This window comes from Chrysochloris asiatica, unplaced genomic scaffold (genome assembly GCF_000296735.1).
Source record: "Chrysochloris asiatica unplaced genomic scaffold, ChrAsi1.0 scaffold00037, whole genome shotgun sequence".
NCBI lineage: Eukaryota > Metazoa > Chordata > Mammalia > Afrosoricida > Chrysochloridae > Chrysochloris > Chrysochloris asiatica.
Window position 1 is genome coordinate 15,576,431 of NW_006408555.1, and position 18,685 is coordinate 15,595,115.

The 18,685-nt window shown below is 44.8% G+C and overlaps 1 protein-coding gene across 1 annotated transcript in view; it reads left to right on the forward strand.

Moving 5' to 3' along the window:
* The first annotated feature begins 1,372 nt into the window (after positions 1-1,372).
* The window catches only part of FA2H (fatty acid 2-hydroxylase), a 60,107-nt gene continuing 42,794 nt past the window's right edge, over positions 1,373-18,685 (forward strand). The window contains exon 1 of the mRNA XM_006860171.1: positions 1,373-1,642. Coding sequence (XP_006860233.1) covers positions 1,373-1,642 — 270 coding nt within the window. The remainder of the gene's footprint in view (positions 1,643-18,685) is intronic.

Here is an 18,685-nt window from a genome sequence, read left to right on the forward strand (position 1 = left end):
ACAATTGAATATTATGCCACCGTCTTACAGAAATGAAGTTCTGACGCATACCACAACATAAAAGAACATCAAAAACATGTAAAGTGAAATAAGTCAGTTGAAAAAGGACACTGTATGATCTCAAGAACATGAAAAAAACAAATATATAGAAACCAGTATTATTAGTGGTTACCAGGGGTTGAAGGAGCTCTGGTAGCGTAGTGGTTACGAATCGGGCTGCGAACCTTAAGGTCAGCGGTTCAAAACTACCAGCCTATCCGCGGGAGAAAGATGAGGCTTTCTACTCCCGTAAAGATTTACACCCTCGGAAACCCTGTACAGGTTCGCTATGGGTCGGACCCGACTCGATGGCACTTAACAACAACAACAACAAGGGGTTGAAGGACCTATTGGCACTGTGGGATAAGCACAAGGTTGGCAGTTCAAATCCACCAGCTGCTCTGCAGGGGAAAGATTGAGGTTTTCTGCTCCCTAAATATTTACAGCCTCAAAAACCCTATACAAGGTTGCTATGAGTTGGAATCACTCAGTGACGGTAGGTGATTTTGTTCAAGGGTTAAAGAGAGGAGGGAAAGGAGTTTTTGTTTGGGGGACATTGAATTTGTGATAATGGTGGTGTAGCATTTTGGAAAAGGATAGGAATGATGGTGGCACAACATGAAAAGTGTCAACGTCTGAGTTGTAATTGTAGAAGTTGTGCTGGCGAATGTTTTAGTGTCTATATTTGTACACAATTTTAAGAATTCAAAATTTATACCAAAAAAAATCCGTAGAAACTTTTTACAATAAAGATGAGATCTAACCCTGCACTTTCATGATCCTGCCTCACTAATACCAATGAAACTTGTACAAAAACACTTTGCCAACCTAAGGGCTGTGGTTTGTCGATATAATTTATTTCAAATATCATATGAAAATATTCTTTATCTCTATTACTGAGTTTGGGGCGCCGCCTTAAATTTTGCGCTCGAAGGAGTATTACTTTTGAAGCAGTAACAGGAGTTACTCCATATCGATCTGGACAGACATCCTCCATGAGATTGACTTGCTCCCCCTGCTGTCGCCCGCCGCCTTCGCTTTCCTCTTGCAACGGAATATACCTGGCCGGCGCGCCCTCTACCTGCCCAGGGCCACCTGCGCCTGCCCGTCCCCTCTTGGGTCGCCTGAGCGTCCGGCGGGCCAATGGGGCGGGGGCAGCTCCCGGCTCTGGCCGCGTCCAGCGAAGCGGCCAATGGAAGCACAGCATGCAAATGAGCAGGTGCCGTGGCTGCGGGCCCGGCGCGCCTGCCCGGGCGCCGGGGCTGTTAGAGGCGCGCTGGGCGGCCGCCGAGCAGACTCCAGCGCTTCGAGCTACGAGCTGCCATCTCCGGTCATGGCCCCCGCTCCGCCCCTCTCCACCTCCTTCTCGTCCGCCGACGTCCAGAGGCACCTGGAGGCTGGCCTCTGCTGGGTCCGCTGCGGTGCCCGTCTCTACGACCTGACCGGCTTCGTGCGGCAACACCCGGGTGGCGAGCAGCTGCTGCAGGCGCGGGCTGGCCAGGATATTAGCGCCGACCTGGACGGGCCGCCGCACCGGCACTCTGCCAATGCGCGCCGGTGGCTGGAGCAGTACTACGTGGGCGAGCTGCGAGGGGACCCGCAGGTACAGCCGATCCAGGGTACCTCCCCGCGCCCCCCGCTTGCCCTCTCCAGTCCCCGGTCCCTGGTGAGCCCCATTCACCTGCGCTCTAGGAGGGACCCGAGGTAACAGCCTCGGCGCTCCTCCCAGCTCCCCCCTCTCTCCAGGTAACAGGTGTTCTGCGACCCTACTCCAGCCTCTAATTCACCCACCTCTTCAGTTATCACCTTTCTACCTGTTGCCTCTGCAGCCTCTGCCATCTGACAATGTGGGTTACGATTACTGGCCCCACCCCTCCTCACACACCCCAGTTCCCTTCCTCTTCCCTCAGTCTCTCTCCTCTTTGCAACTGCCCCCATTTCTGTTCACAAGAGAGGTTCCAAGATTCACCTGTTTCCCCCGCCACACCCCCACCCCACTCCTGTTTCCAACAAGTGTTGGTGGGTTGCTCTCCTCAGCTAGCTTGGGTTTCCTTAACCCTGCGCTTAGCTCAGCTGAGTGGGTGGAGAGTGTGATTGGAGAGAGAGGTCCCTCCATCCTTTGTCCTCAGCGCTGGCCTGGGGGTCTAGGAGAGGACAAGGAGTAATTTGGGTTTTCAGCATAAAGGGATTCGCCCTGTAAATTCAGGTTGTGTGTGAAAGTGTATGCTGCCATACAGTTCAGGTTCTCTGGTATTTAAGCCTCCATCTGATGGCCCTAGGGTATGTACAAGTGGGCTTCAAAAAGTTTGTGGGAAAATTCCATGCTCTTATCATTCCATTTCCCACCGACTTTTTAAACCTCCTCATATTGTTATTCCCATTTTAGCATGTGGAATTTGTCCAAGGTCAAACAGCTAAGGGGGAAACCAAGCGTATCTGTCTCCAAAGCTGATGCTGTCCCCATCAGGAGAGATAGGCCCCATTCACAGGGCTCCAGGTAGGCTTGGGCCACCATCTTTGGAAATGAACTAACAGCTGCTCACCTCTTACTAAGCTCTTGCTTTCCAGATGGGCCTAACAAGTGCTGTTAGTTCTTTGGAAGGAAGGATTTACCTCTCTCTGCTCCAGTTGACTCCTCATTGAGTTGGCCTTGCCTAAATCTTCCATCATTTATTCACTCACTCACTTGGTCATTTAGTGATTGATGGACAGCACTGTGCTTGGCACTGGGGAGGAGGCACCAGCGAACAAAACCAATGTGATTCCTGTCTATGTGGAACCGACAGGCTAATGAGAGGGGATGGAATATGTTAACTGCCCAGTAATGATTTAATGGGGCTGTCAGAATGTGGTTCAGGGGTACCCCAGACTTGGGGGAATGAGTTCATGGAGAGCTTTCTTGAGAAACAGATAATTATTTAGAGAGCTAAAACATTAGATAGGATTTAGCCAGGTAAAGTGAGCCAGGAAGAACATTCCAGAGGGAAGAGCATGTGTGAAGAAGGTTCTGAAGGAAAAGGATTTGACACAGTCAAGGGACAAAAATTAAACCAGTGTGACCTGAGTCTGGTGGGTGAGGGAGAATAATGTGGGGTGAGATCCCACATCCAAACTATTCAGAACTTTGTAAGCCTTGGTCAGGATTTGGAAGAGCCTCTGGAAGTAAGGGACGGTGTTTAAGCAGGGGTGTGGCATGGTCAGATTTGCATCTTTGGAAGAGGACCCAGGCTACAGTACAAAAAAACAAAAAAAAAAAAAAAAAGTACATAGGGGGTAAATGTAGATGTCAGGAGACCAGGAGGCCACTGCATGGTCCAGGCAACAGGCCACAATAACTTACATTAGGATGACTATGACCATGGGGAGAAAAAGAGTGGATTTGTGAGTTCCCAGACAGAAAGCCAGAACTTTATGTTCTGTGGGCAGGAGCCCAGTTTAATCTTGGAGGTTGATGTTTGCTGTTAAATCAGACTGAGAAGGCAGAAGCTTACATCATAATTACAACTAAAATGCAGAAAATCAGAGCATCTCGGACAAGAAGACTAGGGATTGTCTGTGTTGTGGTATGGTTCAGGGACCCAACCTACATTGTAACTGTGTTCTAGAGCCAAGAGCCTTAGAGTGTGGCTTAAGAAGAGAGTTCCTCGTAGGGTGACACACTGATGCTGGAGGAACTCTGTTCTTACATGAGCCCTAGGGAGCAGTTCTGCTCTGTCCTCTAGGGTAACTATGAACTGGAATCAATTCAACAGCGTGACTTTGTATTAGCTTGGTTTGCAATATTACATCTACTACTAATCTTTAAACAGATTCACTTTTTGCTTTATCATTGACTCATCATAAGCAATTGTTGTTGTTAAGTGCTGTCAAGTCGGTTCCGACCCATAGTGACTCTATATAGGGTTTCCGAGGAATGGTTGGTGAGTTTAAACCACGACCCTCACGGTTTACACCGACCTTGTGGTCGACTGCTTATCTTACAGCGTAGGCAATACTACCAGCAAAATCACAGGTTTTACACACACCTTAAATTTGTGCTGCTGTTGTTACTTGTGGTCCATTCGCATCTGACTCCTGACAACCTTGTGTACAGCAAAAGGCATGAGTGGCTGTTCCTGTCCCACCTTCACAGTTGTTGGTATGCTGGAATGCATTGCTGCAGACAGTCTATGCCTTCCAACCTAGGGACCTCATCCTCCAGCACTGCATTGAACATAGTCTGTTATGAGCCTTCATCAACTAAGTAGGAAGTAGGTCTGTAGGCTTTTCTTCCTAGTCTGTCTTCATCCGGAAGCGTTTCTGAAACCCGCCCATCGTGGGTGACCCTGCTGGTATTTGAAATACCCCTGGTATGGTCTACTTTCCAGCATTATAGCAACATACAGTTGTTCACCACAGCACAACAAACTGATAGACGGGTGCTAGAAATAAATATGTCGTTGTTAAGTGCCATCGAGTCGGTTCCATCTCACAGCAACCATGTATAGGGCTTCTGAGGAGCAGGTGGTGGGTTTGAACCACTGACCTTAGTCAGCAGTTCAGTGCTTATCCTACAGTGTCACACCAGGACTCTAGAAAATAAATATAGAATGATTAGAATAAGAAATCATTTTTGACATCCCCTAAGATCATCCTACACACCATAAGCGGAGTGCATGCCACACTTGGGGAAAAGGCAATTGATGACAGAGGTGAATTTGTGTGTGAAAATAGTGAGAGAGAGAGACAGCTTTTATCACACCCTACAGGGGTCCTTCTGGCCCATAGGATAAGAACTGTCAGAAAATGGCTCAGACTTGCTCGCTTTGGACACACAGACCTTGAGAACTCTTCCCATGGGCAAACATAATACCATGCCAGCTGAGTAACAGCCCTGTTTGAGGAGACCCTGGAGGAAGTCAATTCCTTATCCACTCGTATCAGGGTGACCCCAGTGTCTGATGGGACTATCTCTAGGTGCCATATCCCAGTCCCACAGGGGGCATGTCTGTCTCTGAGCAGCTGGCAAACCTACAAATTTTGCCACAGGGAGCTCTGGTCACTCTGAGCTTCAGGACTTGAATCTTTAAGTACAGGAAGACTTGGGGTTCTTGCCCTACCCCAGACTCTGGAACATCTCAAGCTCAGATAGAAGCTGATTCTTGGCAAACTTGTCAGACTGCCCCTACCTGCAGAGTGGAGTGGCCATGAGAATTCAGCTAACTGTAGGAGAGAGAGAGCCACTCGGCTAAAAGGCAGGCTTTCCAATGGAGGCTACCTGGCCAGTCAGCAGTCATGGTCTGTCCCTGCCTCCTAGGGCCTTCCAAACTCTGGCCTGATGTGTACCAGTGAGTCTTCCCTGGAAGCTGACCCCAGAACCAGTGAGGCTACCATGTAGAATATCAGGCACAGGGTCACTGTAATTCCATGCTCACACTTAGGTAAACACAGGCTCCAAGAGTCCCAGGACTCACCACTGAAATCAGTAAATGAAGATTTAAGACCCAGAATCGGGGAGAGAGACCCCAAATCGGGATGCTCTGGGGGAAATAAGAAATCAACAGGAATCCCAGAAACACTAGAATAACTTTCTTTGGAAGCGTTCCAGGAAATAACCTGACTGACGCCTGAACAACACCCATCCAGTGTCCCTTTCTTGTTTTTTTGATGACACTCAGTCACTGTCGTTCCATAAGTGGTCCTCATTTATTTAGGCAGACATGTGATGATCACCCCCTTCTTGCTTACAGGGGCACTGTGACCTGTAAGTGTTAGTGTTTTTTTGTGGTGGTTCTCTCTTAATCCCACTCCAGTGAGACTTTAGTGCCCACGACTCCACTGAGTGCCCTTCACCTCCCTAAACCTGATAGTCACTGCTCCCCCATCTTACCTGGTCCAACAGCACTTCTGGACATGGTGGCCCTGTCTCCACTTCTTCCCCTTGGCTCCAGGTTACCATGCTTCATTGCATTTCTACCACTTGTTGTTGTGAAGTGCCGTTGAGTCGGTTCCGACCCATAGTGACCCTGTATACGGTTTCCGAGGAGCAGCTGGTGAGCTTCAACCACTGACCTTGTGGATCAAACTGACTTTGCAGTCCAGTGCATTAACCTGCAGCACCACGCCAGGACTCCTTTCAAACAGTAGTAGCTTCCTGTTCCAGTTGTAACTAATTTCTGAGAAAGTAGTCACTTTAAGCATCACAAATTTACCCTCTTATAGAAGAAAACTAATAGAGTTTTGGAGGTCAGATGTCTAAAATAGGTCAGCAGGGCATGTTCCTTTGTGCAGGGGGTACGGGGAGACACTAAGGGACAATCCATTCTCTTGCCTTTTCCTATTTGTGGAGGTCATGCTCTAAAATCAATCATTCATTCCTCGGCCCCTGGCTCCCAGCCAGCAGGCTTGTCACTCTGATGCTGACTTTCTGGTCATCACAGTTCTGCCTCTGCCTGTTTTTCTCTCATACCTCCACCTTTTATCTACACAAGCACCCTTGTGATTACATCATGCACCCCTGGATAATCCGGGTAACCTTCCCATCTCAGGTCTCAAGATGATTAATTTAATCACACCTGCAGATTCCCTTTTGCCATGCCAAACAGCACATTGATTGGTTCCAGGAAATGGGACTTAGATATCTTTTATTGTTGTTGGTATGTGCCGTGGAGTTGGTTCCAACTCATAGTGACCCTGTACAGGGTTTCCAAGGCTATAAATCTTTATGGGAGCAGAAAGCCTTGTCTTTCTCCCGTGGAACAGCTGATAGTTTTGAACTGCTAACCTTAAGGTTTGCAGCCTGATTCGTAACCACTATGCTACCAGAGCTCCTTTGACTACCAGAGACATCTTTGGTGAGCCCTTATTCTGCTTCACCGCTGGTCATTGTTTCTCAGGCTCCACTGCTGGGTTCTCTCTCGTCTCACTTCACAGAAATGTGCACAGATCTAAACTGTACAGCTCAGTGGTTTTTTTACATAGGTTTCCACCCTGATGATAATAAACATTCTATCACCTATGGCAGGTTCATTCTCCTCCCAGTTGACAGGTGACCATTGTCCTGACCGCCATCATCGTAAGATAGATAGTTTTACCTAACTCTGAACTTCCTTTAACTGGGAGGAAACAGTATGTCCTCTGCTGTCTGGCTTCTTTCACTCACCACTCTTGTCTTGGAGGCTTTCCATGTTTTCCTTATTCTTAACAGCAACTGTCTCCATTGCCTTCTGTGTCCTAGAGAAGCCAGAGACAACTGGAGGGGAAAGAATGGGAGGTAGCAAGAGCCAAGAGCATGACGGGCCACATGGCAATCTACAGTCTTTCTCTAGGACATGCCCCCACCACACCCCTCCTCCCACCAGAACCCTATTAGCCTCAGTATTTCAGCAGTCTTCTAAGGAGGGCTTCCCCAGGTACTACCGTCTGCATTTAGGAAGGTTGACTATGAATCTTCCTAAAGAGAACTCAGGAGTCCTGGTGTGGTGCTGTAGGAAAGGCCTTAGATTGTGAACCACAGAGTTGGCGGTTGAAACCCACCAGCTGCTCCTCAGAAACTCTATTCAGGGTCATTATGAGTTGGAACCAACGCAACAACACTTAACAGCAAAGCTAGCTCCGGCTATGTTGCAGCGATGCCCTAATTCTTCAGTGACTCTCCAATACTACCTCTTTAAATGCAGCTCAAATGCTACTTCTCTACAGCTTCCCCTTCCTTCTTCCCCAGCTAGAAGAGTTTTTGCCTTCTGCCAAACTCTCTTAGCATTCTACTCCTATCTATTTAGCAACAGGTATGACTTTCTTCTTTATTTATTGTATTCTTGACTCTATGGCTTATCTTCTCCACTAAACGATAAACTTTTCTGAGGACTGGAAGTGTCTGATTCGTCTTGGTTGCCAACAAGAACATAATATAAATGTTTGGCTGGCTGGATGAGTGAGCTGCTTGGAGAACTGAACGGTGTGCATAATTGACGAGGAAGGTGGAAATATTAGTACACGCATGATGCGTCACAGTTTGGGGGCTGATGGAAAGGATACAAGACTGTCATGCGAGTCTCTCATTTCTGCCTCTGCCTTTGGGTATTGGTAACCACAAGGAGTTGGCAAAATGTCATCCGTACCAAGCCATTTCAATTCACTCCTCAGCATGAACCACATACTAGTGTTAGATGACAAGTTCACCATAGAAAACACCAATTAAGAACCCACATGGTTCGTAGGATTGTGATTTAGTCCCCATGGGGTTGTAGGTGCCTGAATGACAGCAGGAGCTTGATCCAGGCTGCCTGCATTTCCAGACCTTTACTCTTTTTGTGGAGTCCTGGTGTGGCACTGTGGGTTAGTGCGCCAGACAGCAAAGCTGTTTGAACTGCAAGGTTGGCGGTTCAAGCTCACTAACTGCTCCTCGGAAGTCCTATACAGGGTCGCTATGGGTCGGAATCGACTCAACGGCACTTAGCAACAACAACAACAACTCTTTTTGTGGCAATTTCTCTAAAGCATGCAGTCTCAATCTTCTCTAATCCTGGTCCATCTGAGGTGGACAGAAGGCTCTAATGACCACACGCCCCTCTGGTCTTGCTTTCCAGTGGTAAATGAGCTCAGAAATACAACAGAATTGTGAACAACACCAAACTTGATGCTAACAACACTCATAAAGTTATAATTTAAAATTTTAAAACCTTATGCTGAAGATTATATATTCTGAAGCATTGCCCCAAAGCATCATTATCCAAATACTTTGTTTTTAATTCCTTGACCACATTTTGCAAGATATTTAACTAGCAACATAACACAGCACATTTGGGGGAAATGTCTCTTAATAGATTTGAAACTACAATCTGTGCAAAATGTCTTAAAAGTCCTGTTATAGAAAAACTAGAAAAAGCTAGAAATTCTGATGATATTAAGTACATGTGACTATGTACTTAGACTGAGCTATACAATCGAAAATAAAATGATAGTTATCATAACAAACTAGTCATAATTCCTCCTTTAAAAGAGTCAATTTCCAGTGTTCTGTATTTTCCTGTACCCAATAGGACTTTTCCAACATTACTTATCTCATTGCATTGTTGTTGTTGTTAGGTGCCATCGAGTCGGTACCAACCCACAGCGACCTTATGCACAGCAGAACAGAACACTGCCTGATCCTGAGCCAACCTCACTACTGTTGCCACACTTGAGTCCATCGATGCTGCCAATTGCCCAATCCATCTCATTGGGGGTCTTGCTCTTTTTCTCTGACCCTCCACCTTACCAAGCATTATATCCTTCTCCAGCAACTGGTCCTTCGTGACACTATGTCCGAAGTATGAGAGACAAAGTTTGGCCATCTTGGCCTCCAAGGAGCATTCTGGCTGCGCTTCTTCCAAAACGGATCTATTGGTTCTTTTGGCTGCCCATGGCACTTTCAATATTCTCCTCCAACACCATAACTCAAAAGCATCAATTCTTCTATGGGCTTCTTTATTAACTGTCCAGCTTTCACATGCATATGAGGTTATTGAAAATACCATGGCTTGGGTCAGGCGCACCTTAGTCCTCAAGCTGACATCTTTGTTCTTCAACACTTTAAAAAGGTTTTGCACAGCAGATTTGCCCAATGCAATACGTCGTTTGATTTCTTGACTGCTGCTTCCATGAGTGTTAATAGTTGATCCAAGAAGAATGAAGTCCTTGACAACTTCAATCTTTTCTCTGTTGGTAAGAATGCTGTTTATTGGTCCAGTGGTGAGGATTTTTGTTTTCTTTACATTGAGATGTAATCCATACCGAAGGCTGTGCTCTTTGATCTTCATAAGTAAATGTTTTAAGCCCTCTTCATGTTCAGCAAGCAAGATTGTATCATCTGCATATCGCAGGTTGTTAATGAGTCTTCCTCCAATCCCGATGCCACATTTTTCTTCATAGAACCCAGCTTCTCACATTATTTGCTCAGCATACAGGTTGAATAAGTATGGTGAAAGAATACAGATTTTAAACCATTCAGTATTCCCATGTTCTGTCCGAATGACTGCTTCTTGGTCCAGGTACACATTCCTCATGAGCACAATTAAGTGTTCTGGAATACTCATACTTCACAATGTTGTCCTTAGCTTATCATGATCCACACAATCGAAGACTTTTGCATAGTCAATAAAAGCACAGGTAAACATCTTTCTGATATTCTCGACTTTCAGCCAAGATCCATCAGATATCAGCAATGATATCCCTCGTTCCATGGCCTCTTCTGAATCCAGCTTGAACCTCTGGAAGTTCTATGTGAATGTATGATTGTAGCCATTTCTGTATTACCTTTAACAAAACTTTACTCGTATGGGATATCAAAGAGATTGTCCAATGATTTTCGCATTGCATTGGGTCATCTCTCTTTGGAATGTGCACAAATATGGATCTCTTCCAGTCAGTTGGCCAGATATTTGTCTTCCAAATGTCTTGGCAGAGATGAGTGAGTGCCTCCTGTGCCACCTCACTTTCTTGAAAGATTTCAATTTTTATTCCATTAGTTCCTGGTGCCTTGTTCTTTGCCAATTCCATCAATGTACCTTGGATTTCCTCCTTCAGTAACATATCATTGTATAGTGCCCATATTTCCTGTGAAAAATGGAATTCAAGCTTTGAGGGAATCTTCTAGTAAGAGCTAGCTTTCGTTTATGAATTTCAAATGTTAATAACCCACAATCACCCTGTTGGTTGCAAATAAGTCATCTTATGTAGTAATGAAAGTCTGTGCAATGCAACCACTTAACTGCTAACCACAAGGTCAGCAGTTCAAACCCACCAGCTCCTCCTTGGAAACCCTATACGGTGTGGCAATGAGTCTGAATTGACTCTATGGCACTTAACAACAACAACAACAATGCAATGCAGCACCATTCACTCACAAATATCAAAGAAAGACTTTTATTTTTTAAGTCAGGTTAAGGCCCACACTGCAATACACCTCTTTGTGTAGTGGTAAGGAACATCTACCCTGAACAGAATAAGTACAGCCTCTGTGGTCCCAAATTGGCCCGAATCAGGGTAGAGACCAGACCAGCCTGGTTCTGTGGTGTTTTTCTCTTGTTCCAGGCAAGATTCTTTGGAATGCCAAATGCAGTGGCTTATGGATGGAGACAAGGGTGATGTAACACATTTTAGTTGACCCTTAAACCTAAATTGAAGAGTCCTTGTATCCTAGATAAGGCCAAATTTTTATAGTAAATAGGAAAGGGAGGGGAGACCATGACTATCTTATAACAAGTAATCTATTTTTAAAGTTTATTTTAGCCTGATAGCAAATTTAAGATTATAATTACTTGACGATTCTTAAATTGAACCACTAATGGCTGCAATAGTGTTGTCTTTATGCATATGTGTGGTTTTTCTGAGAAAATTGCATTAGGCAAATCTGCTGTACAAGACCTTTTTAAAATGAAGAGCAAAGATATCAGGTTGAGGGCTAAGGTACACCTGACCCAAGCCATGCATTTTCAATAACCTCATATACATGTGAAAGCTGGACAGTGAATCAGGAAGACCATAGAAGAATTGATGCTTTTGAGTTACAGTGTTGGAGGACAATATTGAAAGTGCCATGGCTGCCCAAAAAAACAAGCAGATCTGTGCTGGAAGAAGTGCAGCCAGAGTGCTCCTTGGAGGCCAGGATGGCCAGACTTCATCTCTCATACTTCAGGCATATTGTCAGGAGGGACCAATCACTGGAGAAGCATATCATGTTTGGTAAGGTGGAGGGTCAAAGAAAAAGAGGAAGACCCCCAGTGAGATGGATTGGCAAAGTGGCAGTATCAATGGGCTCAAGCACAGCTACAATTGTGAGGTTAGCCCAGGCCTGGGCAGTGTTTCATTCCGTTGTGCATAGGGTCGCTATGAGTCGGTACCTACCCAGTTGCACCTAAATAATAACAACAACAGCAATAAATTGACATTCTAAACTTCACAATGGACATACACAGCATGTTCATTACGAGGGAGGAAATTTTTCTAAAACGGTCTCTTAATTCTTTGATAAGCAGGCCATTCTCTTTTGAAGAGGTTGATGATTTTTCTTTCAGCACAAATTTGCCTGATTCGTATTTGAGAATGGTGTTGTAATGATCACTTTCGTTGACCTTATAAAATGTTGTGTATTTTTGCAGGGTTTCTGTTTCTTGTTGCATCTTATTACATTGTGTATTGTGAAATGATAGCAACTTCCAGCCATCAAGGAAAGAACAGTTTGTCTAGAAGGGCTGTGGTGGGTCAGTGTTTGAGTAAGGATTAAGTTTGTAAGGTATCCGTCAGTTCATTTCTATATTAAAGTGATTTCTGCTACCCTTTGTAACTTGAATCTTCAGGGACTCAGATAAAAAAGAAAACCTTGGATGACAATTATCCCCATTAACCTTGTAGAAGTAGTAGTAACATATCTGAAGTTTGTATGTTGTTGCTGTTGTTGTGTGCCGTCAAGTCGGTTCTGACTCATAGCAACCTTGTATAGGGTTTCTGAGAGCAGCTGGTGGGTTTGAACTGCTGACTTTGAGGTTAGCAGTCCAGTGTAACACCACACCAGGGCTCAAAGTTTGTATAGTGATTTACATTTTTCAAAATATTGTTCCATAAGTTTCTACTTGAACCCTTAATGGAGGTAAGGCAGACATCAGTGCTCCCAATTCACAGATGAGGAACCTGTAGCTCCAAGAGGTCCTAGAGTGTGGGTCATCATGTGTCTAATATTACCACTGCCTGAGGGGCCTTAAAAAAGTTTATGTAAAAATTCCATCATCTTTTCATTTCATTTTTCCACGAACTTTTTGAGGCCCCCCCTCCCCCCATTTATCCATCAGCAACAAACCTTAGGCATGAGATTAAGCCAAGCTAGAACAAATGGGTTTCTTTTGGAAATAGCGGTGAAATGCAACTTCAGGTCTGCTCTGATCCTTCTGGCTGGATCTGACTGAAGTCAGGCCTCTGAACACAGAAGGAGGTCATTCCTCAGGCTGAACACGTTTGCTCTCCATAGCTCACAAACTCCCTCAGTCTTCTAGGGTGATGTGTGGAAATGTGTCTCGGCTTCTGAGGGGACATGCTGCCCTTCTCCTGACACGTTACTGCCCCTGAGCATGCTCAGTTAGTAATTAATCAAGGGGTCAAGCACTCTGACCTCCTGACAGCTGCCCTTCCATGGGGCAGCTGACTGAAGGTCACTAGGTTAGATGGATGATGTGTTGGCTTTGTGAAGGTTCGTCTAAATTACACACACCTCGTTCTGCTGTGCATAAGGTCACTATGGGTCAGTACCGACTCGATGGCACCTAACAACAACCACAACAAGACTCTTAACAACATGACACTTAACAACAACAACAGAGAGGAGCCTGTTTGCTGTGGCTATACCCTAGAGTCTTTAATTTGGACATTTTTTATTTACCCAGGTAGGAGAAGTACCTCTTTTATGCACAATGTTGTTGTCGTTAAGTGCTGTTGAATCGGTTCAGACCCATAGCGACTCTGTATAGGGTTTCCAAGGAGTAGCTAGTGGGTTTGAACCGCCAACATCGCCAATTTATAGGGAATCTGAAATCACAGTTATGTATGACCACCAGAATTCTCCCTGTATGTTGTTGTTTTTATGTGCTGTCGAGTCGGTTCCGACTCATAGCAACCTTGTATATGGGATCTTATTTTCTCAGAGAAGTCTGGTTTGTTTGAAGGTCATTCATGTTTGGCAGGAGTACCCAGGAGGATGGACAATTCCATCTCTTCCATTGATACTGGAAGAGGATTACTGTGTCTGGAAGGCAGCCACTAAGCTAAAGTTGCTGTCCGCTTTCCCTCATGTATCTCAGGAGGGATTTTTTAGGACAAAGCAACTTCCTAGTCTCCTTATCCCCAGAACACCTGCCATAAGGCAACATTGTGCCATGCTTTCACCAGTGCCCCGGCAGCCCTGGTCCTAGGAGGTGGTTGCTCTGCTGCTCTTCTCCAAGATGGAAGTACTGCCTGAATGAGTTCGTCAGAGCAGTCCTCCAAAGCTCGGGGTCTGGCTCTTCTGCCAGCCATGCAGAGCTCCCTGTCAGCAGCCAGCCTTCCAGGAAAGCGCTGGGCGGCCTTCTAAGCTGTGCTATCCACAACTGCAGTTACCTCTGAAACAGCAAGCTAGAAGAGGTGACCTTCCAAGGAGAAGAGATTTTTCAAAGCTTCTCCCTTAGATTTTCCTTGTTTTTCCTCCTTTAAAGAAGTCACTTAAGTATAGGGTGACATATTTGACCTCATCATTTAAGTGAGTGTTGGTGACATGTTGGAGTTCATCAAACAGGTTTGAAAGCAGCATTTGCAGACCATTGACCCTTGCACGTAGTTGAGATTCTGGGTGAAGTAGACTCTCCAAATGCAAGTCGCAATACCTTCCAAAAGAGCTGGGAAGGAGCTTGATTCTGAACTATTTCGAGTCCACCATGCCCCAAAAACTTTTCTTTTAATTGGCATCAACTAATATTCCTAAGAAGAATGAATTAATACTCCTGGTGTGGCTCAGTAGAATAAGCACTGGGCCACAAAGTCGCTCCTCAGAAGCTCTACAGGTTCGCTCTGAGTCAGAACTGACTCAACAGCACTTAACAACAACAACAACAAAGATACTAATTAATGCTCATTAAAGGCATTTCATTAGAGGTCAATTTCAAAGGTTTCTCCCATTCAGCAGCAGTACTCTTTGTTAGAGAAGGACAACACAGGTGATTAAAATTGCACGATTGTCTTTCCCCCCCTTGTTTCTGTTGTAATACTTGTGTATGAACATGGTTGGCAGAAATTTAAAGAGTACAAGAAAATGGGGGGGGGGGGGGGATGAGTTTCTATTCCATTGTAGTTCCTGCATAAATACCACCAACAATTTCTGTGTAGTCTCCCAGAAATAGTTTACACATGCACAAATATATATTAAGGAGCGCTGGTGGCGTTGTGGGTTAGACATTGGGCTGCTAACTAGAAGGTCAGTGGTTCAAATTCACCAGCCACTCTTTGGGAGGAAGATGAGGCTATCTGGTCCTGTAAAGATTTATAGGCTTAGAAGCTCTATATAGGGTCACTATGAGTTGGAATAAGGACTCCTGGTGCGGTGCGGCAGGATCAGCACTTGACTGTTAACCACAAGGTTGATGGTTCAAACCTACTAGCTGTGTCTTAGAAACCGTATACAGAGTCACTGTAAGAAATGACTTGATGGCACTTAACAACAGTGTGCATTGGAATCAACTCAATTGCTGTGGATTTGGTGATTTGGGATATACATATAATTCTCTCTTTTTTTCCCCCAAAGAAGAATTACATGATATATAGTGCTCTATGACTTACTGCTTTTTTAACTTAATAACATATTTTGTACTTTTTTTTCCCATATCACCAATATATGTTTACTTTACTCTTTTTAATAGTGAGTGTTTTTCCTAATATATCACTGCTCCCATAAACATTCTTACCTAATCATTTCACATATATTTGTAATATACATTAGTGTACATTTTGTATTTTAATGGATTTTGACAAATCACCCTCTTAAAAAGGCGATGCCAATTTAAACTCCCTCCAAAAGCATATCAGAATGCCTGTTTCACCATATTCTCACCAATGCTGTGTATTGTCAGTATTTTTAATCTTTGCCAAAGTGTGAAAAAATTGCTCCCTATTTAAATTTTTTTGTGTGTGAATTACCAGTCACTCTGTGGAAGAAAAGCTCTCCTCCTATGAAGATTTACAGTCTACGAGACTCTGTGGAGGCAGTTCTCCTCTGTTCTATAGTGTCGCTAAGACTCGAACCAACTTCTCAGCATGCAATAACAACTGCAGTATGAGAGATGATTAAAGCCTTTTTGTATGTTTCTAAGCTATTTGCACCATCTTGGTAAACTGCCTGTTCATCTCCTTTGTCCATTTTTCTATTAGATAGTTGGTCTTTTTCTTATGGATTTATAATCACTCCTTATACAGAAAGGATATTAGCTCATTTCCTATCATATGTATCACTATTTTTCTTCCAGTTCCATTTGCCTTTTGACTTGTTTAATGTTTTTTTCCCCCTCCAGATGAAACCCTTAAATTTTTTATGTAGCAAAGGATATCATGTTCTGTCATTTTATCAAGGCCTTGCTGACAGTAAGATTTTTTACATAAAATCAGGACTATTTTAATAACCTGCTAAGGAGCTCTGGTAAGGAGCTCTGGTAGCGTAGTGGTTACGAATCGGACTGCGAACCTTAAGGTCAGCGGTTTGAAACTATCAGCCGCTCCGCGGGAGAAAGATGAGGCTTTCTACTCCCGTAAAGATTTACACCCTCGGAAACCCTGTACAGGGTCGCTATGAGTCGGAACCGACTCGACGGCACTTAACAACAGCAACAACAAGGAGCTCTGGTAGTGTAGTGGTTATGAATCGGGCTGCAAACCTTAAGGTCAGCAGTTTGAAACTACCAGCCGCTTTGCGGGAGAAAGATGAGGCTTTCTTCTCCCATAAAGATTTACAGCCTCGGAAACCCTGTACAGGGTCGCTATGGGTTGGAACCGACTCGCGGGCACATAACAACCACAACAAGCACTTGGACGGCAAGGTCAGTTTGAACTGCAAGGTCAGCAGTTCAAATTCACCAGCCACTCCTCAGAAACCCTACGTAGGATCGCTTTGAGTCGGAACCTACTCAACAACACTTACCAGTAAAAACAACAAAGGTAGATTTTTAAATCATTGGGAAAAAACCAATTGTTCCCTAAGTATGATGCAACAACTGGTTGGTCATTTGAAAATATACAAAGTTCAAATTTCTATCTTTGCTCCTTATGCTAAAACGATTCCTGTTAGTTAAAACATTTAAAGCAATAAAAAAAAAAAAAAAAACCATAAAATGATTGTTGTTGTTGTTAAGTGCTGTTGAGTAAGTTCCGACACATAGTGACCCTGTATAGGGTTTCCGGGGAACAGCTGATGAGTGTGAACTGCCGACCCTGCAGTTCAAACCCATCTTGTGGTCTAGTGCATTACCCTACAGCACCACACCAGATCTACTTTTGTTGTTGTTGTTAAGTGCCATCGAGTCCGGTTCAAGTCATCCACATATGTTTCTAGGTCTATTTTTAGACTTGATTCTGTACCAGTGATATCACTAATACACTTTTTTAAGCCGGCACAATTTATTATCATTTATAAATTTCATTACAAAAGGGATTTAACACAAGGGTCAGGGTTGTATGAGATAAAAACTCCAGCTTTGTACAGGTGGCTCTATTTACATCTGGGCAGGTCTCTTCCACATCTGGCACAACACCTGCACTTGTCCGATGCTCCTTTGCAGATGCAGACCTGGGCACACTTGGCACAGCCCACGGGGTAGCAGGAAGAGCAGCTCTTCTTGTAGGGGGTGCATCTGCACACTTGGCACTTGCAGGAGCCACCAGTGGTGTTGGGGTCCTGGTGGTTTTTGAGCCAGGTGGGTGAGGTCAAAAGGTCAAAGGCAGGTGATGAAGAGGAGGCTCGGATGGTAGAAGGCGTGGTTTGTATCACTAACTTTTGTTGTTGTTTTTCTTAAGAGCTGTTGATTTGGTTACCGACTCAGCAATCCTGTATAGGGTTTCCAAGGAGCGGTTGGTGAATCTGCACCACCAAATTTGTAGTTCAAACCGATCTTGTGGTCCAGTGCTTTTACCTGTAGTGCCACACCAGGTTTTTGTTATTCATTTCCCACTCTGCGCCATTCCAGCCAAGATTCTTCTCCTATCAGTTCCATTAGAAAAAGCAAAGGATAGTGCAGGGGCTGAGAGTCAATTCTGGGTGGCGTTGGGAACCCCTGTGAAGCAAGTTGACTTTCAGAGACTGGGGCTGCCTGGTAGCTCCGGGCCTGAGTTCCCTGAGGTCAAGTGGCTGGCACAGAGAGGAAGTGCCACAGCGAAGCCCACACAAGCTGGTGGGAGGGGAGGGAACCAACAAACAGGCCCATGGAGGGTTCAGAGTGGGTGTCCAGCGGTCATGGAATGTGGTGCTTTCAGCCCAAGAATGCAGGGATCTTGAGCAGCGGCGTGGTGAGGAGGAGTAGCTACAAGAGGTCCTGCAGCTAAAAGGCAGGCATTGGGGTGGGTCTTGTGATCTCTCCTGCTCAGTTGCCACAGCCAGCTGGTTGGTTCACTTCTCTATACCTGAATTGCCCTAGGCAGGTAGAACAGGGAAACTGCTGAGTTTACTAACAGGGAACCTGGCACTGCTCTTGAAAAGTCATGTAAACTTCAGACTTCTTATCCCTTTTACTAAGGGGCCTGAATACCTGCCACATCCCCAATTCCTTTGAGCAGAATTGCATGAGGAACTTATTAAAAATAGATTTCTGGGACTTTCTGGGGTGATGGAAATGTTCTGTATAATATTTTGGGGCTTTGGCTACAAGGAGATACATATTTATCAAAATTCCTCAACCTATGCATTTAAGATCTATGCTTTTTTAATTATATGAAAATGACATCTTTCCCCCCCCCCCACAAAGAGTGGGCAAACAAAGTTAACACAGACTTAGTAGTCACCCTAAGGGAATATATGGTCTCACAGTTGCAAATTAGATGTTGGTATATATGTTGTTGTTTTTGTGAAGTACCGTCAAGTCGGTTCCTACCCATAGCAACCCTGTATAGGGTTTCCGAGGAGCAGTCG